The 23,533-nt window shown below is 37.3% G+C and overlaps 1 protein-coding gene across 2 annotated transcripts in view; it reads left to right on the top strand.

Annotated features, from left to right (window-relative positions):
* ITGA8 (integrin subunit alpha 8) overlaps positions 1–22,152 on the top strand; it is a 179,570-nt gene extending 157,418 nt beyond the window's left edge. For both annotated transcript variants that reach the window (XM_063100573.1, XM_063100572.1), the window contains 3 exons: positions 10,977–11,078; positions 20,006–20,128; positions 22,066–22,152. In XM_063100573.1, the coding sequence (XP_062956643.1) occupies positions 10,977–11,078; positions 20,006–20,128; positions 22,066–22,152 (312 nt within the window). The remainder of the gene's footprint in view (positions 1–10,976; positions 11,079–20,005; positions 20,129–22,065) is intronic.
* Positions 22,153–23,533: the final 1,381 nt, after the last annotated feature.

Raw genomic sequence — 23,533 nt, 5'->3', positions numbered from 1 at the left:
AGGTAAAATTCCTACCATGTCTGTGCATTCTTGCCCATATTTTAACTACTAAAAAAACTCATTAGGTTCATTGTGCCATAGAAAATCAAATGGTAAAATCCTTTTGAGTCTAGCTATAAATATAGAATTTTGTACCTAGATTTGTAAAAGATCTAGGCAAATCTTTTGTAGATTTTCACATTTTCTGTGACTTAAAAATATTTCTATGGTCTCAAGTCTTATTTAATTTTCTTTCTAAAATAAACACGAGGAAAATTAAAGTTATTTTTTAAAAAGGTTGTTGTAAAACCTCCTTTCTTCTTTTGTTTCTTTTTCTTTCTATTTATTTATTTATTTATTTATTTTTTTAACCTAAGGCAGGGCTTCTCAACCTCAGTACTATTGACATTTTAGACTGGATCATTCTTTGTTGGTGGGGGCTGTCCTGTGCATTCTGATTGTTTAGCAGCAGCCCTGGCCTCTACGTCCTAGAAGTCCGTAGCAGTCCCCTCCTTAGCTGTAACACCAAAAATGTCTTCAGACACTGCCAATGTCCTCTGGGGACAAAGTTCTGAACCACTGACCTCAGGAGAAGTACAGTGTCCAATTTGATTTTTCTTTTTTTAGTCAAATCATTATTTATTCATTCATTTGATAAATATTTACAGAGCAGCTACTATGTGGCAGGCACTGCTTCAGGTACTTGTTATAGGAAAAATAGCAGTCGACAAAACAGACATAGCACCTACCTTCACAGAGCTATGATCTCAGTGGAGGAGTCAGGAAATTAGCAGATAAATAGACACAGGGGATAACTTTAGACTGAGATGAGTGCCATGAAGAAGTGAAAAAAGAAGGGATGAAGAGTTGGGAAGGGGGCTGCTTCTGTAGGTGGGGTGGGCACAGAAGAGTACTGTCAGGAAGGGACCTGGGGCTGAGACTGAGTCATGGGAAGCCCTGTAGGCAGAGGTCCAGGCAAAACAACCTGCAGTGCAAAGGCCCTGAGGTCAGAACACTTTCGACAAGTTCAAAGAACAAGAAAGATGAGACAGAGAAATAGCAAGGAATTACATGCCACGGAAAGAAGCCTGGATTTCATTGTAAGTACAATAGAAAGCCATGAAGGAGATTAAGCTAGGAAGTAATGTAATAATAATGATGCTTTTAAAAGAACAAGACTGAATAAACCAATTGATGCATAGTCTAACAGTGGAATACTATACAGCAGTAAAAAGGAATGGATTGGACACATTAATACAGATGAATCTCAGTAACATAATATTGACTTTAAAAGGCAAGTCAAGTACGATTCCATGTATATAAAGTTCAAAAACAGGCAGGACATTGGTAAAACTTTAGAGAAAAAACATAGAAATGAAAGCACAAAATTTAGAAAAATAGTTAGTTTCCTGTGGTCTGGGCCATTCCAAGAGAATGTTTCAAAAGTACTAGTAATATTTGATTAAAGTCAACAGTAGACAAGCAAATGCTCATCTTCAATTTTTTTCCTACCACCTTATGTTATAAAGGATGATTTATGTTAACTCAATATTCAGTAAGACAGCTTTTAAAGGGCAATATTGGCAGCACTGAGACCATTTGGAAGCTACTGCCGTAGTCCAGGAGTGAAAGATGGTGGATTAAACTGGGGCAGAACAGTGGCTCCAGTGAGACAAGGTATGATTCAGGATTTTATTTCGGAGGAGAAACCAACAGTACTTATTGAATTTACCATAAGAGAATGAGGGATAGAGAGAAGTCAAGAATGACTCTAGGGTTTTTTGCCTAAGCCAAATGGTGAGGAAGACTTGGGGGAAACTGTTTTAGGAGAGGAAACCAAGAGTTCTATTTTAGTCACTGTGTTAATTGCCTATTGCCACATAGCAAATTTCCTCAAAACCTAGCAACTTAAAGCAATAAGCATTCATCCTCTCACTCTGAGAGTCAGGGATCTGGCTACAGCTTAGCTGGTGATTCTGGTTCAGTGTCTTTCATGAGGTTAGAGTAGAGATGTGAGCTGGGGCTGCAGCTGCAGTCATCTGAAGGTTGGACTGGGGCTGGGGTATCATTACAGGATGGCTCAGGGACATGCTTGGTAGGTTAGTGCTTCTGTTGGCAGGCAGCATTAGATCCTTGCTATGTGGACCTCCCCACAGCGATGCTTGAGTATCCTCCCAACATGGCAACTAGCTTCCCCCAAACTAATGAGCCAAGACAGAGGAAAGCTTTTATGTCTTTTATAACCTAGCCTTGGAAGTCACATTCTGTCACTTCCACAATATCCTATTGTTTACACATATCAGCCCTGGTACCTATGGGAAGGGCTCATACAAGGGTGTGAACACCAGGGAGCAGGACACACTGGGGACCACCTTAGAGGCTGGCAACTGCAGATACATTAACCAATTCTTAATTTCCTACTTTTAGATAAAGTTTATCTCAAGGAGAACTGTAAATCCTTTGTTTTTCTCTGGTCAGATGGAAAGTAGGAATAAGTTATATTATCATGATCAACATATTTGTTTCCTAGGGCTGACATAACAAACTACCACACATTGAGTGGCTTAAAACACCAGAAATTTATTCTCTCACAGTTCAAAATGCGAGAAGTCCAAAACCAAGGAGTTGGCAGAGTTGGTTCTTTCCGGAGACTCTGAGAGACGAACCATCTCAGGCCTTCTCCTAGCTTCTAGTGGGTGCCAGTAATCCTTGGTAGACACATCACTCCAGTCCCTCCCTCCGTCTTCATTATCACCATCTGTGTGTCCTTGTGTCTTCCTTTTTGTCTCTTAGGAGGATACTCTCATTGGATTTAGAGCCCACCTAATCCCAATATAACCTCATTTTAGACCTTATCTCAATTTTATATGTAAAGGCCCTCATTCCACGTAAGGTCATATTATGAGATTCTAGATGGACATGAATTTGGGGGGGGGGGGCGTCATTCAACCCACCACGATTAACAGCCTTACATCTCCACTGGCAAAGCCTTATTCCATGTTGCCACGATATTGTAATAATTTTTTTTAATCTAGTAAATATGCTTCCTAGAACACTTCTCTAAGCTTTGCAGTATAGGGAGGAAGTAATTAATTAAGGTTTAAGTCATTTTTGTTATGACTCTTTTCTTTCTGTTCACTACATCCGGTTTCCACCTGCTCTCAGACACATCATCACTAAAATCTCGGGCAAAATTTTGAACCAGAACAAAGTCAGTATAGATGCTCCTGTAGTTTTGGCAAATGCTGGCAAAAGTTTATGTGTGAACATATGGGTGAGCATGTTTGTGAATTTTATATACACGCATTCATGTGTGAAAATTGCCTATTAGCAAAGTGATGTGTAAAAACTACAGACACATTAAAATCAAGTGCTGGGAGCAATGACCCTGATTTAAATGAAACAGAGTCTGTTTTCTCTGTTCTCTGTCTTTTGTGGGCACTGGGTCAGGAAACAGAAACTCACTTCCATTCCTGTCTGGCTGTGTTCAAGGCACTTAACTTTTATGGGGCTCAATTTCCTCATTTGCAAAATGAACGGATTGGACTAAAAAGTTCACTGGTTCTATGGGCAGCTCACATGGGACTTCTTCTAGTAAGTCATTTATGATGTTTATTCTACTTAGCTTAAGTCGTCAATAACTCTATGTGCTTTATTAATAGTCTTCTGCACTGTGTTGACACATCAGTTGACTCAGAACAGACTATATCTAAATAGTTCTCAAAACTTAGAGAACAGCCAGCCACCTCTTCCAAAGAGATTGGTCTGTCTGCAAATAGCCAGGTTGCTATTGAGTGAGGGACAATTTATAAATGTTTGTATATGAATTAGTCATTTAACTCTTACAGCAATCCCATGGGATGTGTACTATTATTATCAACTGAATCTTACAGATGAGACTCAGATTAGGTGGCCTTCCCAAGGTCACATGGCTAGTAAGATGGGGGATCTTAAGCTTTTGTACTATGTATATTACTATGCTATACTGCTGAACTAGAGATTACTATATAACTGCCTACTGTAGATTTTGTATCATAATTGCTATACTACAGATTGCTAAATCATAACACCTATGTTATAAATTACTATAAATGGTATACGATTACTATAACCAATCTGTAGAGATTTTTTAAATACCATGTATTAAAGTTTCATAACTTCTTCAAGGATATATAAATTGCATAACATGCCCTTTCAGAATCCAGTAAAGAAAACATCTTATAAATATTGAATTGTACTGTCCAATACAATAGTAATAGCCACATGTGGCTATTTACATTTAAAGTATTTCAATTTAAATAATAAAATCTTATTTCCTCAGTCTCACTAATCACATTTCAAATATTCAAGAATCACAGTTCATGGCTACTGAGATGCTACATGAACATGAATTTGGGGCGCAGTATTCAACCCACTCCAGTCAACAGCTTTGTCTGGGCTGTGTAGATAAAGATCATTTCTGTCACTGAAGAAATTTCTATTAGACAGCACTGTTTTAAGACTTTAGGGAAGTATATTTCCCTTCACAGTGTAAGGATTAGATCAGATCATCAGTTGTCATCTCTGTGAATGCAGACCTGAGCTGTGTTGAACATTACCTTTGTGACATTTGTTACATTCCCTCGTAAAGTAATAATGAGGCCCCGTGCCTCGTGACAGTGTCATCTACCACCTCAAAAGGCAAAACCTTTATCAAGAATTAACTTTTTACCAAGTGCAATGTTGAATAAACACAACAGCCTCCTGCTCTCCAACTAGCCAGTAAAGACAGCAAAATGATGTGATATTCATACCAAGAAGCAAAATGAGCTGGCTGTACTTCAAAGCTTCGATAGAAGCATGAACCAGACAAGTAAACTTTGGGATTGGGAACTGCTAGCAAATAAAACATGGAAATTCTGCTATACACAAAGGAAAAAAAACTTGTGGGGTTATGTTAAGGATTTCTGGGGAGAGGGAAACAATTTCAGTGCCTTGTTCTGGGGTCTCTGGTACTGCCACTTTGACGGGTTGTTTTGACATGTAAAAAGCACAGCTGAATTCATGGCCACAGCTATACTAACGTCTATGCCCAGCCATCTAGCTTATTGGAAGGGTCTTCAGTGACAAGCTTTGGCTCATGATTGGTTTTGAGTTTTGTTTGTTTGTTTGTTTACTTTTTTGGCATCTGACCAGTACAGGGATCAAACTGTGGACCTTGGTATTACCAGCACCACACTCTAACCAACTGAGCAAACCAGCCAGCTGTTTTTGTTATGACATTTGGCTCTCCTCCCAAAAGAAGGAGCCACACCTCAGCCTGCTCTCAAACTGCCAGTTCTCACTGGTGAAGTGAGGTTAGCAAAGACTTCTTGCTTTTCTGGCAGAGGGGAGCATTTCCTTCTACTTCTCTTAAATGGAGACTCTCCAGGTTACAATGACGAGGTTTCCAAACAGAAGAGAAAACTTTAGTGTTTTAAGATTGACAAAAATTAGGCTGTCTCTCCTCTGAGCCACACCCTAATTTGATGCTTTTCAGTACAATGAGGCAGACAATTCAGGATTCCAGAGGGCAGAGACAAATCCGAAGGGTCATTATAGTCGCTTTATTCCCTGCTCAAAATGATCACCAGCACTGTTAGGTCTTACTGTCGCTGCTTCCAGCCCTCTTCCAAGGGGAAGAGAGCTTCAGAAGTCTAAGCAGTGCAAGAGCCCTTTCCCCAAAGCTGGCATGATTTATTCAGACTTAATTGGGGGGAGCAGTCATGAAAAATGTTACCTGCAAACCACAGCCACCCTCCTTGGACACAACCAGGGAACAAATTGAAAGGGATGGGATATTTTGATCCCTTTTATTTTCCCTGCTGAGACAAGAGACTAGAGACCCTTAGTGACATACAGTCATAACCCTGTTTTCTCATCTGAGGCAGGTTCCATGATCAGAGCCAGTCACAAATTCCTTCCCACTCTGAGAAAATAAGAGGTAAGTTTCTCTCTATTCTGTAGCTGAAACATACATTAAAAGCAAGCACACACTCCCAAGAGGCTTTGCAAAATATTCTACATCTATGAGTACAGTTCATCTTCCAGGTATGCTACACATAGATCCTTGTATAATTTACTTCATAATTAGTCTGTTCATTCCCTTGCCTTCTAAGGAAAAGTTTAAAAAAAAAAAAAAAAAAAAAACTTCACACAAAAGTGTCAGATGATTTCCTGAGGGTCTTTCATAAAGACCTGTAAACTTCAGATAAAAAAAACATGGGCTTTGGAACTTCAGATAAAAAACATTTCTGAGTTCAAGAAAAAGCTTATTTTAACAGTATAATAATTCAGAGAATCCACTTAGTAGTATCCTAATAATAAATGGCCATCTGAGTCTTTTATCATTTCATTATTTTGTTGGCATACATTTATGAGCACTACGGTTTCTTTAAAGACTGAACAACAAAACTTATGTCATTTTAACACCTTAAAATTGTCATAAATTTGAAAATTGTGATCGTTCTTTTCAAATTAGATTCCACTTTTCATAAATAATAGAGAGTTCCGGTTTTTGTAACTACATAATTTTTTAACTAAATAACCAGGAAATGACTGAACCCCTTGCATTTCATCAGTTTGCTTATGGTCACCCTGCTTTTCGGCTATTACTGTTTGATCTAAGAGTGGGAAAAGAATTCAAAATTCTTAATGAATTTCCAAGCCCATACAGTCTAAATGACAATCGTGCATTCCTCCTGTTCCGTGGAGCATCGCTTCCTACTGAGATGAGGAAGAACAACTTTTTAGTGAAGCAGAACTCGTATCATTACAACACCGCAGTCCAGGGGGAAATGATTATCTTAGCCCGCATGCTTCAGTTCTCTGCATAACATTCTATTTCAGCAGGAGGCCAATGGGGAGAACATTACACCTTCATTTTCCTGTTAAAAGAAGAAGTCAACAGTAACTGAGGGACTTTCAAGACAATAAATATTTAGCCCAAGTAGTGGGAGACCAGAACCATCTGTAATGACACTGTGAAGCCCTTCCAGGGAAAAGAGTCCCTCTCAGAGATAGGGGAGAGAGTGGCACAAGTCACCATGTGTTTACCCCTATCCTTAGCTCAAATTTTTGTACTTCCCCAGTTTCTACTTATTTCAGTCTTGGAAGTGAAATACCAAGGAGGAATGAATTATTGCTCTCGTTCATGCTCCCTCTCTCTCTTTCTCTCTCTCTCCCCCTAAGAATATACTGTATATTGTGCTCTTTTAATAGTTTCATCACACAACCCAGCAAGAGGTGAACGTTTTTCCACCTTCCTAATCCAGGCTAGAAAGTTAGCAATTCTTGGTTGATGTGACTTGCTGCATTATATTTGTTTGTGTTCATGTGTTGAACGTGCGAACTGGTCAGGAAAAGATTTTATTGACGTTAATCTTAAATGATGCCCTGTTCTGATTGTTGCTCTGCAATTGAAAGTTTTACCGATAACTGCTGAGATTTTTGTCACCTCAGAAGGCTTGATTTCTATCTCAGAAGGCTTGGTTTCTGGTAAACATGGGCTCATAAAATGAATATATGCTTAAAAATAATTATTCAGAAGGAACTAAACAGCCAGAAAATGGGCGACGGAGAGCTTTTGACATTGCCAGATGCACCTGGTATTTAAGCGACTCAAAGCCTCACTCTCCTATTTGTTGTCAACTCTGTAGCTTTTATTAGCACCATGCCCATAAACAAATCATTGTGCAAGAGTACCTAATAGAGGCAGCCAGTGGGCTACAAACTACGGTTTAAATGACACAGTAATGACAGAAGAAAAGGACATTTTCTGAAGATTAATAGCTAGCTGGGACATGATGAAGGTCCAAGGTATTGTCAAGGGATATAAACCCCAGCTGGTTTTTCAATCCTAATTGTCTGCAATATGGCAGTGATTGCTATTACGTGAGTAGATTGCTGAATGGAAGAGGAGATTTATTTCAACATGAGAATAATATAGTTGTTTTGTAAAGAACACAACTGAGAGCATTCAACTTTGAACATGAAATCGATATTATGATTCTGCCCATAATTGTTTCTCATGAATTAAATACTCACCTGTGCCACACCATTGACTTACAAACCACATCTTTGACCTACAACCACAGGACTAGTGTGTTTTTGATGCTGACCCAGCTGATCATGGTCTAATACCCCACATTTCCCATTCCTTGGAGCTCCACAGCATTTTTTTTAATGAGAAAGATGCTTTTTTTTTTTTTTTTTTTTTTGCTGCAAAGGGTGGAAGAAACTTTGCTTTTAGAGAATAAATTTAAAACAAAGAACAAATTCATCTATGAGTTGTAGTGTTTACAGGCTATTTGCCTACCACCTGCTTTGCTCAAACTCCAGGATGTGTTGGTTTTCATTGATTAGACAGAAGAAGTGAGATCACCTCAATAACCCCTTATCCTGAACTTCAGCTCTTATTTTATATCACTATCTTTTCTTACAATTTCCTGAACTTCCTCATCTAGTTAAAGGGTAGGGAGGGGTGTCCAATTCAATAATTGAAAGAATCAAACCTTTTATGAGGTGCTATCAAATGGGTGGTGTTGGGGTGGGAGAATTGTCAAATGGCCAAACCATTAGATGTGTTCATTCACCCACCATTCATGTGGTCAGTCATCCAGTATTGATTAAGGTCCCCTGTGCACACTGTTCGAGGGGCTGTGGAAGATATAAACATTATATTCCATGGTATACACCTTCCATTTTTGTATCATCTAGTTGGAAAGAAAAGTAATAGAGAAAAATAAGAAAGTAAACAACAGTGTGAGACTTCCAAAAAATATGTCAAAATACAGTCTCATCCCAGACCTACTGAATCAGAATCTCTGAGGCCTATCCCAGGTATTTCTGAAGCTCAGCAAAGCACAGTGGTTTGTGAACCACTGGAAACAACAGTGAAGATTGGTGAGGAATAAAAAATGTGAAGAATTGAATTGTAGCCAATAGCAGGAGGGGTAAAGGAAAGAGGTGAAAGAAAATTCCCCTAGAGAAACAAATTTCTCCATATCCTACCTTCTTGATCCCATCTATTATGCATTAAGAAAACTTCACATTCATAAGTGCAGAATCAGATAAGAGAAAAGCTTTCCATCTAGACTTGATGTGTGAATGTAGTTCTCACACAATTTGTTTACCAAAGATATGACTTCAAGAGCGAGAGTATGATTTTCTGTCAATTTTTTAAATTGAACTTGGAGATTAAAGAAAACTTCATCATTGGAGGTTTGGGAACATGGGCACACATTCAAGTGTGTAATTATAATTACACACAGAATCTCATTACTAGAGTTTCATCTGTGTCTACCAGTGAGCGTGGTAAGGAAATTAAATTGAAATCGCCAAGTATACACAAGATTTTATGAACAAAGATTTCCAAATTTCATAAAATATTTATCAACAAACAAAACTCCAACTTTCAGTTAAAAGGGAAATATCAGGAGAGAACGGAACATCTGAAAAATAGCACCCAAAATAGCATTTTTCCCAATGAGTAGTTACTTATCCTGGAGTAAAGGGACAGAAGGAAAGAAAAAGCCAAAGATATAGTAACTTTAAGTATATAAAAGTTGCATACTATGGCCTGTCTTTCTCATGTGGAAGAAACAGTATTTACTGAAGGGAGAGAAAGTTCAGCCATGGGAATAAAATAAACTTTGTAAAAATATTTAAATAAATTTATTACAGTACAACCTGTTGCACTGGCCTCTTGAGGCCAGACATTGGGTTATAGATGGTAATATGCTGGTAAATGTTTAATAAACTGCTCTATGCAAGGGAAACAAAACTCTGATACATAGCATTTGCCAGTTTCCATGGTAAATACTCTACCATGGTTGATTTCAAGCTCCCAACATGATATCACTGAACACAGAGCTGGAAAGAGATGCCCCATAGCACACCACTATATAGTTTCTGATTACAGACACAGTAGACTTAAATAACATCAAGAACATGGATGAAAGTAACAGGTAATAAAATAATCAGTAAGTATTCAATTTTGAGTACATATTTTCTTTTTAAGAATATAATTTACTTAAGTCTACATTTATATAATTTAAGTTTTAATAATGGCTCCGTTTAACAACTGGCACTCAAAATTCCTGAAATTTTAACGATCAGCTCTCAAGAGGCACCAAGAGCCAGCTACATAGCACGGTACTAGGTAGACCTAATAGTGTCTCGAGTTAAACGGAGGAAAGTCACAGAAGCTTAAGTTCTCAAAGCAGCTTTGCCAAGTTCCTCTTGAATGTTTTACCTTTGACTTTAATCAAGAGTTAACATGAGAACCAATTCAACAAAGAACTTTTGCTCAAAAGTTCTGTCAAAAACACTCTAGGCCAGTGGTTCTTAATTGGGGCAATTTTGCTACCCAGGAGACATTTGGCAATAACTAGCATTTTTGATTGTCAAAACTGGAGGGGAGATGCTATTGACATCTCATGGGAAGAGGCCAGGAATGATGCTAAAATCTTATGATTCTCACCAACTCCCCAATCCAACCCAAAATGCTAATGCCCCAAAGTGCCAAGGCTGAGAAACCCTAGGTCTTCTGTATATGATGAAATGTGATACATTTCTTTATAACTTAGTACCTCTCTCCTAAAATATTTCCCTCTATCAGATAATAAGAATTTTATAATCCACCATATCTCCCTGTCTTTCACTAGCAGTAATTATATCAGTCCTTGTACTTAGTCCTTTTTAGGACCCTAATTTTCTGTTTTATTTTAACTTTACTGTTCACAGGTCTTTTATTAATTAGATGGATTTTCTTTAGAAATAGGAAGGGGATGAATGGTTGGTTAGATGTTTGGATGGATGCATGGGAGAGAAAAGGTAAAATAAAGAGAAAAGGGGAAAAAAGAAGGAAGGAGGAAATTTTGCTTTGATGGGAAACATGAAAATCAATTGGGTGGCTGCCAATATAACTTTTAAAATCTTTATAGGGAATAAATTTAAATATATATATTTACTTTCAGAGAAAAAATGATCCCTACGCTCTTGTATCTCTGGTGTCCTTTGAAGTTAAGAAGATGCCTTATAAAGATCAGCCAGCAAAACTCCCAGAAGGAAACATAGCAGTGAGTATCTGAAAATATATATCTATAGGCACAAATAATTTAATTGAAATAATTGTTTTTAATCACTGTCCAGTCTGTACTAGGTTTTAGTGTTTACGGCGATTTGAGAAAAGTTTCTCTCTTCAGATCACTATTTTCTTATTTCAGTCTGGAAATTTCCTAGTGCCTTTTGATCTGGTTTTTAAATTTCTAATGAAAATTTCTACCCAAAAAAGTACAGGGCAGGACTAATACCATTTTTTAATCAAGCCATTTTGTTTCAGAGTAGTACAGATAGCAGTGATCATTATAACAAAACCAAACTGATTCTTTACTTTTAGGACAGCTTAGTGAGTCAGGTCAGAAGGGAAGAAACTCTTCTTGCAGGAGAGCTGGTCATGGACCAGCCTAGCTGCATGACTTTGGACAGTTGTTTTTCCTTTCCGTGCAAGGAACCGTAATTTTCACCTGGGGGAAAGAGTACATGATGAGCTTCAGTTCAATCAAATATTTTTTTTTTTTAATTGAGGCTGTTAAACATTACTGACACCCAAATATCTGTCACAGAACTTCTGGTATCCTCAGCAACCTGGCAAGGCCACACAGAGGGGAGGAAGGATGGATGGGAGGGAATGACCCGGTGCCGTTACCAAAATTCTGCCTTTCCAGTTACCTGTGAAGGGATCAGAGACCTCTGAGAAATGTTTTCTGTAAAACAATATTAAAATCTCAAGCTTCTTCTCTTGGTCATTCAGCAGATATTTACAACCCCCAATCCAAATTCTTGGTCCCCAGCCATGTCAGCATCACCTGGGAGATTATTAGAAGTACAGACACAGGCCTCACTCCAGACCTTATGAGTCAGAATCTGCGTTTTATCAAAATCATCGGGGCATCCATATGCACAGTAAAGTCTGAGAAGCACTGCTTTAGATGATATATAAATGGATACTATTGTTACAGCTTGCTAGACTAGGTCTTAAAATCTAATTGTAATATTTAATCTTTCTAGCCTAATCTACTTTTAGTAATTTAAATTAAATTAATCCATTGAGAGGTGATTTTTAACCCTGAGTATGCAACAGAATCATCACACATGCAACTTTAGAAACATAAACATGCTAAAATCTCACCCCAAATATCAGGATAGAGTAGGTCTTGGGTGGTGCCCAGGGGCTGTGTTTTTTGTTTTTTGTTTTTTTCTTAAAAGATGACCAGTAAGGGGATCTTAACCCTTGACTTGGTGTTGTCAGCACCATAGTCACCCAGTGAGCTAACAGGCCATCCCCATATGAGATCCTTACCCATGACCTTGCTGTTCTCAGCACCACACTCTCCCGAGTGAGCCAAGGGCTGGCCCAGTTGTGTTTTAAAAGCCCTGCAAAGGATACTTCTGCAGTGGAACCAGAGTTGAGAACTTCCAGCACAGGCGGGAGGCCTAGAGAAAAATCCAAGGCTATCAACATAGAGTCACCTGGGCTTAACCCTGACTCCACCCATCTCTGATGAGGAAACCTTCTAGAAGTCCCTTTACATCTCTGAGGCTGTTAACCACAGGCACCTGATAGAATTGTTAAGAAGATTAAGAAGATTATGTATTTAAAGCTCTAGCATTGTACCTAGAACAAGTAAGTCTCAATGAATCCTAGTAACCTTCCCAAAATGTCTTACCTTTTCTAGCTAAATTCAGTAAGCCCAAATTGGAAATGGCAGTTATGATTTGCATAGTCAAAATATTTCAGTAATCTTGATGGTATTTTAAGGCAATCACTGCCACATCTTTCTTTATTTAGACCACCTTGCTTTCTCTTATGAGATGTCTGCTGTAGCTTGGATTTATGTTCAACCTAGAAAGCAGACATTTGGGGTTTTTAATATAGACTGTTCATCCAAAGAGGTTCAAAGGCTTGTAGCTCAAAGGAAGATAAATCTAAGCCTTTTTGTTTTCTCTGAGCACGTGTTTCATCACAGAAACACGTTACAATCAATTCCGTCAACAGGATTGCATCTTTCTGTGCTGGTCACAGGTGACAGCCTGCTGTTCTCAACTCATCTCAAAAGATCTGCAAAATGATCAGACAGTTGCCTCCCCCAGTCCTGTCACCCGTGTGTGTGTGTGTGTGTGTGTGTGTGTGTGTGTGTGTGTGCATGCGTGCATGCACACACACACACAATCTCGTTGTCTGATGTAGATGATTTACCACACCATTTATACAAAGGTTATTGAAAAAACATTTAGGAACAGAGGCGCTTTCAAGTCTCCCAATATTGGACTAACTGGAGAAGATCCTGCCAGTATAAGGTTAGCTATGCACTAGAGGCTGGATTTGAGAGAAGAATTTTGGTTGGAGCTTGTTGACATTTTTATAGTGAGTTCTTCTCAAGGGTCTTGTCTTTCTTCTCTTGAAAGAGCCCAGCAGAAGGGAACTGCTTTAAGGTGGTAGAATCAGTAGGCATAGGTAGTTTGAGAGTTAATCAGAGCTCCAGTCTGCTACTGGAGAAAGTCCCTCGGTTCCTTCATTTCGTAAAGAGACTGAGTAATTTTTGCTTGTTTTTCTGGATTCTTATGTGGAATGATTAGTTTGTGCATTTTCAAGATGGTCATAAGTCAGCCATTTCTTGAGGCCTATGTAAGATTTACATATGGAAGAAAAGAACAGTCCCCACCTGCTACTTGCATAGTATCTGTGTTTGTAAAAATGAACTCTCATGCAATGTGACACTTCTGGTCAGAAGTGAGGGAAACGTTATATGATTCAAAGGCACGTGACTGAACACTGAATCCTTACAGTGCAGCAGAAAAAATGTTATACAATTATTTGAACACTTTTTGGCTCTCCAGTGAACTTGGCATTCACGTATTATGCAACTAACATCCGATTCTATCATTTACATCTAGAAGAGAGTAGTATTGTCTAGCGTAGTTCCAAAGGTGGTGGTTATAAAATTTTCATGAAAATCCTTACTTAAAAACTCATAAATAAACTGTGAAACCATTTGATTTTCAAAATTGTTAGCAAAACTTCAGCACCTTAAAATGGAATTCTTATATTAAACAATTGTTTGGAGTTCAAATTTATGATGGGGACTCCTTGTCCCACAGGGGCTATTTAAATGTCAAAATGTGTGCTCAGCTGGTCTACTTCATGTTATTATTTTGTTCTAAATGGCACTGTAGGTAGGGTGTCTTGGTACATTTATTTAAAACAGTCTTCTAACCCCACTAAAATATGTTTACACAAGATTTTGTGATACATAAATACAGATGTCAACATTAATTACAGTTGTAAATACAAGGGAGCTTTTTCCTTCCACCTTGGTATTTTTTGTCAAAATATACAAAAACATATCATAAATGTCAGTGATAAAATGTAAGGATATTAAAGGTTTATTTATGGTCTTTCAACCAAAATAAAGAACAACAAGATTTACGACAAGATGAAGATAAGATTAAATGTTTCCTACTTAGGATCACTTTAGGAAAATCTAAACCACTTAGAATTTATGAATCCCACTTCCTAAAATTGCAGATAATTATAATAAGTGAACTCTTAAAATTTTATGCTATTTCTTCAAATAGCTACAAGTTCTCGGTAAATAAAAGTGTATTAAAACAGTTTGTTGATTAGTTGCTACATGATTGGATTTTTCTCCCTAAATTTTAAGTATTTCAGTTACTTAACATTAACCTTCTTTCTTAAAGCAATCAAAATATTTAATAACAAGGCCATGTTCTGAAAATAAACTTTTAGTCCTAAAAACACTCCATCTTCTGTCCTGGGACCTCCTTCTTTTCTTTTTTTATTTATTTTTTATTTATTTTTTTAATACTAAAAAAAACCTATTTATTGTTTATTTAAATTTTTAAAAATATTTTATTATTATGCATATTCATGAGATACAAATTATCAGAAATTGCTTTTATACCCCATGTCCCCACCCAATTGTCCCTCAACCACCTTCCCCCTCCCCATCTCCCCCCACTCCTCTTTGCAGCCCTAGGAATGTTCCCTCCTTCTGTAAGACCACCACACTACTGGGGTCTTTCTTTCCTTCCTTCCTTTCTCTCTTAGTTCCCACATATGAGTGAGCACATGCGATATTTATCGCCATGTTTTGCTTATTTCACTCAACATAAGTTTCTCAAGGTTCATCCATGTTGTTGCAAATGGGAGTATTTCATTCTTTTTTATGGCAGAATAGTATTCCATAGTGTATATATATCACACTTTCCTTATCCAATCATCCATCGGTGGACATTTAGATTGGTTCCATATCCTGGCTATTGTAAATAGAGCTGCAGTGAACATGGGAGTGCAGGTATCTCTTCAACATGATGATTTCCATTCCTCTGGGTATATATCCAGAAGTGGGATTGCTGGATCATGTGGAAGATCTATCTGTAGTTGTCTGAGAAAACTCCATACTGTTTTCCATAGTCTTCTTGGTGAAAGAGTCATAATGAGGGATTTGGGTAATTCAGCTCATCTCACCATTGTATGAGATTATAAAAAATGCTCTTGAATTGTACACTCCAATATGGTAGCTACTGGTCATAGGAGGACACTGAGTACCTGACATGTGGCTGGTATGACCAGAGAACGGAACTTTTAGTTCGATTCCATTTTAACTCATTTAAATGTAAACTTAAAAACTAAAGCAGTATAAAATATTTTTTTCCATTAAATTCAGCTTTATTGTTTTCATGGGCCTCCATTTCACTTTAGCCACTGAAAATTTAGTAGCTGTTGTGTGCTTCAAGTGTGAAATATACACTGAATTTTGGAAACATAGTAAAGAAAAAAATGTAAAATATCTTATGAATATTTTTATATCAATCACATGTTGAAATGATCATAGTTTTATCATTAATAAGTAATAGATGATTAATAATAAATAACTGACTACATGTTAAAATGATAATTTTTATCATTAATAGATAATAGTTGATATTTAGGGTTAAATAAAATGTTATTAAAATTAATGTCCCCTGTTTCTTTTCATTCTTTTTAATGTGGCTGCTGGAAAATTTTAAATTATACCTGTGGCTTGCATTATATTTGTATCAGGCAGCACTGATCAAGAACAAGGTTACAGTTTGGTGCTAATGGTAATACCCACAGAGCTTCAGAGGACATGAGATGCTTAATAAATATTATTTGAAATGAATAAAAGATTCTGTAAATCCATGTTTAGTCATTAGAAACTCTAAAAATTACAACCCATTTTTCTTGTTATTTATTATCCAATGGATACTTCAATCTAAGCTTCTTGTGGGCTTGTCAAAATAAGCAGAAAGACAAATATAAGTATTAGAAATAACAAAGTTTTGGTATTCGTCAACATTTTATTTCTTGCCCGGGCTTCCCCAAAACCAGTCTTCAATTCCATAGCACTCAACGCATATTTAAATAAACTTTGATCCTACAAAAATGATCAATTAAATCCTTTTAAGCTTACCTGTGCAGTGCAAGTCTCTAGTTTCTCTACACAGAGCATGAGTTTCAGGAAAAGCTTTGCCTCACTGGTTTCCACCTGCAGGTGAAATGCCCTGTTGCCTTTTATGGATTTATAGACGAGAATACATAATCACTCCATTCCCAGAAGGACTTCTCTTTCCAAGAAACATATGTGACTCTTTTAGTGATGCGTCAAATGCAGCTCTTTGTCCAACTCTTTCCAGGAATAATCACCTATCTCCCCTGCACTGGAAGTTTGAAGAAAGGGTCTGGGTCACTATGCTTTGTTTTCTATATTTCTACTGTCCTTTGTGTAGCGAATTTTGGATTATACAGTAAAAGCCTAGATAAGTTTAGGAAAACAACAGGGGTGAAGGAAGGTCTCTGCAGCTGCACCCAGTTTAGATTGAGAAGATTAGGCAGCTTCGAGGCCACATGGATGTCCTAAAGGCAGAGGGCAGGGAGAGCAGAATGCAGGCATAGGGGAGAGTCACACAGAGTGTGCCTTCTTTTAACACTTTTTATGTCCTTCCCCTAGTGAATGGCCTAAGAAGACAGAAGTGGTATGACATGCACAATCCTAACACTTTACTCAGAGAAAGGATAGGAAGTGACACTTTTAAGTGCACCTAATGTTTCTGGAAGCAGGCAACAGTTTTTTGATAATGAGCATTTCAGAATTTTGGAACTGAAAGGGAATTTTAGGATTTTGGATCACTGCATAGTGATTATCTCCTCACAGACTTTTTAAAGACTCTGCTGTCAGAATCTTTGTAAGTGAATGTAAACAAAAAGCCAGTAAGTTTTATAACCGTATAAAGCCATTCCCTGCTTCAAGGGACCTTAATAAGTATACCCTGGTCAATGTGATGTTTTCTTTGTACTTTTTCATTACTGCTGGAAAAAAAAATACCTTTAAATATGTTTATTAGCTCTTTGTAAGAGACCTTCCTTCTTATTTCTATAGATAGACCAGTTTTATAGACAATCCATCAAAACCTGCAATAGCCAAGTGGCAAAGGCACCTAACAAAGTACTCAGTGGGTGTCCGTTCAGTCCGTTCCATTTCTTTTTACTAAACTATCTATCTGAAGAGTCCATGGTCCTTATTTCAACCCCTTTAGCATGTTTGGGTTTTTTGATTTGGTTTGGTTTTCTACTTATAAAACTAAGACTGTTTCCTCTGTTTTAGCATTGAAACAGTAAGGGTGACTTAAGATATTAATTAGGCAAATCAGGAGAGGAAGATTCAGAAGCATCCATTGCCTGTCTTACTGTGAATTAATCGCCTATTAGCAAATTTTGGTAAGCTTTGACACATGCACTAAATGTGGACTAAAATGATATTGTTTTTTCAGTGGACTTAGAGCTTGGGGGGGAAACATTTATATGAAACCACCGAATTTTCTGTGGCTCCAGATTTTTTCTTTCCTGGGTCGTTGTAACTGGCCTGTGAGTAAATGATCACTGCCATCCCTTTCAGTTCCAAAATTCTGATATTCTCATTACCAAACTGTGTCAGTCTGCTTCCAGTTACATTATGTTCATTTTGAAATAACTCTTCATGCTTTTTCTCTAAGTACCTTAAAATGTTAGGATTGAGAACTGATTTCATGCATTTCATCAGATGTAATTAACTAAGGGAAAGGGTTATAAAGAGAAATAATCTAGTTGCTGATTTGCTCGTGGAGCCATATATAGATGATTTTAGAATAAATTAATTAGGCTGCAGAATTCCAATGGCCTTGTAACTGCTTTGGGGTCCTTGAAACAGATTTCTTCAATATGTGAACCATGTGTCTCATCCTTAACCCATGGCAAGCAGGGTGACTGTAATGCCATTGTGGAGATGGGATGTCACACTTTTTACTGATGTGTCAGGTGAAATAATAGGGGTAATGTTGGCAAGGAAAGTTGACAGGCAAAGGAAGAAAGTACAATGGTGAATAGGTAAAGGCCAGCCCTGGGACTGGAAACATCTGTTAAGTCCCTGTGACTGTTGTCAATGTGGAATGACTACTCTGTCTCTTCCATGGTTTAGTCTAAATATAAATGATATTTGAAGCTGGACAATCAAGTAAATTAAGTCATCAGTATGTTTGCTGCATAGACCAATATAGAAGGAGCAATAAAAACCAAGACAAGATGAGAAGAGCACCGCTAGGGGCTCAAATCTAGTTAAGAAGCAAAAAAGTGAACACGGTTAGAGCCCAATACTAGAATTCAGGCTGCAAAAGTATCCATATAGTTCCTGCCAGGGCAAGCTCCAGAGCCACCAACCTAAGATGTGATTTCATCCTCTTTTGATGGGTATGTTATAGAATTGTGACCCAGAGTTCTTGAACGCATTTCAGGATTGGAAATGATGATCTTTTCAACTTACACCATTAAAACTAGAAGCACTTAGACCAGTTTAGCAGAGGCAATGCTTACTACTCTGTGAACACCAGATAGGCCTGCCTTGGTGAATAATATTTGGATCCAAGAGTAATTTTGTTTCTCTTTTCTCTGACAAAAGGTTTTAGCAGCATGCCTGGGTCTCTCTTTGATTTTGCTTGGGGGTCTGTAGTTTCTTTATTGTCTGGACCTCCAGAGGCCCAGGCCTCCAGCACAGGAGCAATAGAAGTGCTTCTTCTGCTCCCACGGGGAGGCAGGGGTGGCTCATTGACACTGAACTTGCAATCTGGGTGGGAATGACTCATTTTCCTCCGGGCTCCCTTGCAACTGTGGGGGATGAAATGGGCTCCAGTCTCCAGATGCTTGCTTTAATTCTGCATCTGAACATTGGACTTAGGATTAAAGGCAACTCTAACACATCAGGACAATTAAACATTCACTTTGCACACTGCGGTTACTTCCATAAAATGCAAGATGGCTAGCCTCGCACTCTGGGCTATTCTTCATTGATAGAGCAGAGAATGTGGGGATAGAGAGACCTATTGCTGGCACCAATTAGTTGTGTGAATCACTTAGGCCCTCTGAGGCCCAATTTTTTCATCTGTAAAATGGGGGAATATTAAATTAGATGATTTCTAACAGTCTTGCACATCCAAAAATTCACAAGCTCACTTCTCAATGAAGTTAGCTGAGCTCTATGGAAAAACATGTGTGTGTGGACAGCCTCAGTGTCCTAAAGGGTCTGGTTTTGGCCATTGTTGCCATAAAAGGTCCAGCCCAATTTAAGGTCCTTCTTTTCCATTTTGTTGGTTCCTGGTCCACTTCCATTCCGTTCTAGGGTTTCTATGGTTATGAACCGACCACTCACCAAGTGTCAGGCATTAGACGACGTTCACCCAACCTGGCAGACCTGGGATGTGCTAGTTAAGAGTCTGTGTTTTAATGATATAATCCCTCAAATCTCATCTAGGATGATTTCCCTTGTTATTTGGATCCTTTCAGAACTATCCTCAGTATTATACTGGTAATTACTGCTTTCTTTCACCAAATACTTTTCAAATTAGAGTTCATTTACTTTATTTTCCATTTCAGATTAAGACGTCAGTTATTTGGGCAACCCCGAATGTTTCCTTCTCAATCCCATTATGGGTAATTATACTAGCAATACTTCTCGGATTGTTGGTTCTGGCCATTTTAACCTTAGCTTTATGGAAGGTAAGTTGATTTACTTAATTTTCCTTTTGGACTGGAGAAGCCACTGAGGGGATTTAGAAGGACATTGTTAGGGAGGTATGCTTTGGAGATTTTGAGCAATCTGAAAGACACAAAGGAAAAATGTATCTTGTTTGCATTGACATACTTAACATGCTTGCAAAGCTGTCTTTTAAGAAAGTTAGGGGTTTTTAATGTTGCTTTCATCTTTAGATTTCTTGTAAATAAATAAATAGAGAGTCAGGCTTTACTAAGACCTGGGATCTTCATTCCAATATGCTTGGAGTAATAATATTATTATGAAGCCTTCTCTTTCCTGTTTAATTAACCAAGACTTTAAGCTTTTTATTGACATGACCCTATCATCAATCTTTTTGAGATCTTTCTTTATAAGCCCTACACAGATGTAATTAATATTTTTTTATTTCAACCATCAATTAGGCCAAATAGATCATGCATGTAAAAGATGCTTGGATTTGTTTATTAATCTTGCCAATTAGTCTGTTTCCATTAAGAAGCCTTAACTTACTCTTTGATGTGTTTTACTGAAGTTTATTCTAAAAGCCTGCAGTAGGAATTAATTTCTGGCCCAGCAACCTACACAACTGCCAAGTTTCACAGAGCCTTCCATTCCAAAATAGAAACAATGTCACAATTACATGACTGTAAGAGTAATGAACTCAGTCACATCTTGCTTAACTGCTATTGTTAGCTTCCTAAAAATATAGTACATTTTCATTTTGAAACAATATGCAGCATGTTTAGAAGACCTATAAACTGAGAACATCTTGACTTTGAGTTAAAGAACAGCTTTTCTGATCATTATCAGCCATTTACCATCCTGAGCCCACATAGTCCATAGCCTACCTTTAGAAATGGACTTTTGTGGTCTTCTGTTATTTCTAGTAACTGTATTTCCAATAAACGTATGATTCTATCATTTGTGCCAATTGAAAGAGCACTACACTCGCCTTGCAAAAGAAAGACAACTCCATAGTTGTAAGCCAAACCCAGTGAGTTGGGCTTCCAGCCTGAGAAACAGTAAATAAGAGTTGAGGTTCCAGGTTTCTAGGAAAAGATACATGCTCCTCAGCAAAATGCTAATTTGAAATTCAGGAGGAGGAAGGTTCTAGAAAGACTTCTTCCCTGAGTTGCTGATTAATCTTTGGAAAGTCACTGAGTTATCTGTACCTGCCTAGTTCTTGTGTTGAAATAAATAACAAATCCAATCTTCCTCTGTACACTACATATTCCATTAAGTACAGAGGGATATGCAGCCATCTCTTCACTTCTTCCTATAATTCATCCCAAGGTACACTTCAGGAGACAATGTGCCTTTTTTTGGTTGGCAGTTACCGCTGTTGGCTCTAGCAAACATGCAGAAAAACAGAGATGGAATGCTTGGGACACGTTGCTTTAAGCCCAGGAAAATATCCAAGGTTCATAAGTAGTTGGCATAAAACAGGGACATTCTTACTAGTCCATGGCAGGAGGAGGGACACACACTCTCCCCTCCTGGTCACCTTGCCCTCTGCTATCAATTCCTCTCTACAGATAACAAACACGCTACTTTCGCCTCCTTATTTGAAGTATTGGGAAGATTATATTAACAGAGCTCCAAATTCCTTAGAAAATATGTAAAGTAAATGATTATATACTTAAAGATTATATTAATTTATTTAAATTATTTAAATTATTATAAATTATTGTTATTTATAAGTTATCATTTATTAATTATTGATTATTTACAAATAATTATTATATCATATATTTGTTATTATTTATTATTAATTATTATTAATTATGTAGATATCATATATTAAATGACTATGTATTATATATTTAAATGATTATATACTTAAATATGCAAAATTTTAATTGAGGTGTTTTGCAAGTTCACAAAATGACTTGATTTTCTAATCTGTTTTTCTTTTTCATAGTGTGGATTCTTTGACAGAGCAAGACCTCCCCAGGATGATATGACTGACAAGGAACAGCTGACAAGTGACAAGACCCCTGAAGCATGATAAGGAAAGACAAAGACCAAAAAACTCAAGCATTGGTCCTGTTCAAAGGAAAGAACATAAGGGTTAAGTAAAGGCTTTCCTGTACCTGCCAGTGACCTAAGAAATGGAAGAACCCCTGAAAATATCACCTTATCAGCAGTGCCCATTGGAGATGTTGCTATGGGAGCTCAGTGAACCCTTTTGGAAAAGGCAACCACAGTGCAGTGGAAAGAACCAGTAATATTGGAAGATTTTTTTTTTTTTTTTTTTTTTTTTTTTTTTTTTTTTTGCTTTATTCATTCTGTATTTGGCAGACACTTTGAAATGGGTATGGGAACTTAGGTTGCTGTCCAGGTAAATCCAACTGAAGTTGCAGAGATGAAAAGTCTGAATTACTATAGAATTTAAAAGGTGAACTAAGACCAAACTGTCCAACACTACTGTATTCAATGGAATATTTGACACCTCCCTATGGAAGAGAAACATTTCTAATGACATTATGGCTCAGGGAGACAAGCAATATATGTTGTTGGTACTGTGAAAGTACTTTTGAAACGACAAAGATAAACGTATACGTGAGGATAAAAAATATTTATTTATTTTCCATTTCTCTAAGTTGAGAATCTAGTGGTCTAGAGGATTTGGAAATTAAGATTTGGTTAGCTGGTTTTCAAAAATCACTCAATTTCCTCCTAAGATAACCACCTTGTGCAGATAACTCATTTAACAGAACTTCTTCAGAATTTTGACAGTGTCAGGGAGAAGCAAATTGGTATTAGGAGTCAGTTTCAGTTAATACTTTGCTGCCTTCTACCTGAAATTAATTTTATTCACATTATCTAGGAACTCTCATCTGCTTAATTTAGCTTTGCAAAATGTTGTATTTATATTTCCCCAAATATATTTTAAAAAGTCTTTCCATTGACTTAGCTAATCCATGAGTTTCAAGGTACTCTCCACCCTATGTGGTGTGAAAAGTAACGGTAAAATTTCTACAGTCCATTAATAAAAAAGCAATTTCACAGTAAGAGTAAACATTTTTAATATCTGTAAGAAACAACACCAATATTTAGCTTGGGATCAAATGCCTATTTTCCCTGATATACCTCATACTTGTGTACACAGAGAAAACATATTGAACATAAATAGCAAGGAAATATAAAGTTATATAGGTATGAGACAAACCTTGAAAACCAATTCCTAAGGATTGTATTTGGAATTGCATATCCTGACTTTGTTACTCATTTTTACTGCTAATCTTTATAGTACATAACATTGGAGAATAATCTTTTAAGCTATTTTCTCATCATCTTGAATTTAACCATCAAAAAAATGTGATGTTTAAAACTCTTGTAAATAACCCATAATCGTATGTAATATTTTTGAAGTAGAATTGACCAGC

Source organism: Cynocephalus volans, chromosome 6 (genome assembly GCF_027409185.1).
Source record: "Cynocephalus volans isolate mCynVol1 chromosome 6, mCynVol1.pri, whole genome shotgun sequence".
Classification (NCBI taxonomy): Eukaryota; Metazoa; Chordata; class Mammalia; order Dermoptera; family Cynocephalidae; genus Cynocephalus; species Cynocephalus volans.
This window is presented reverse-complemented; position numbering and strand designations above follow the sequence as displayed.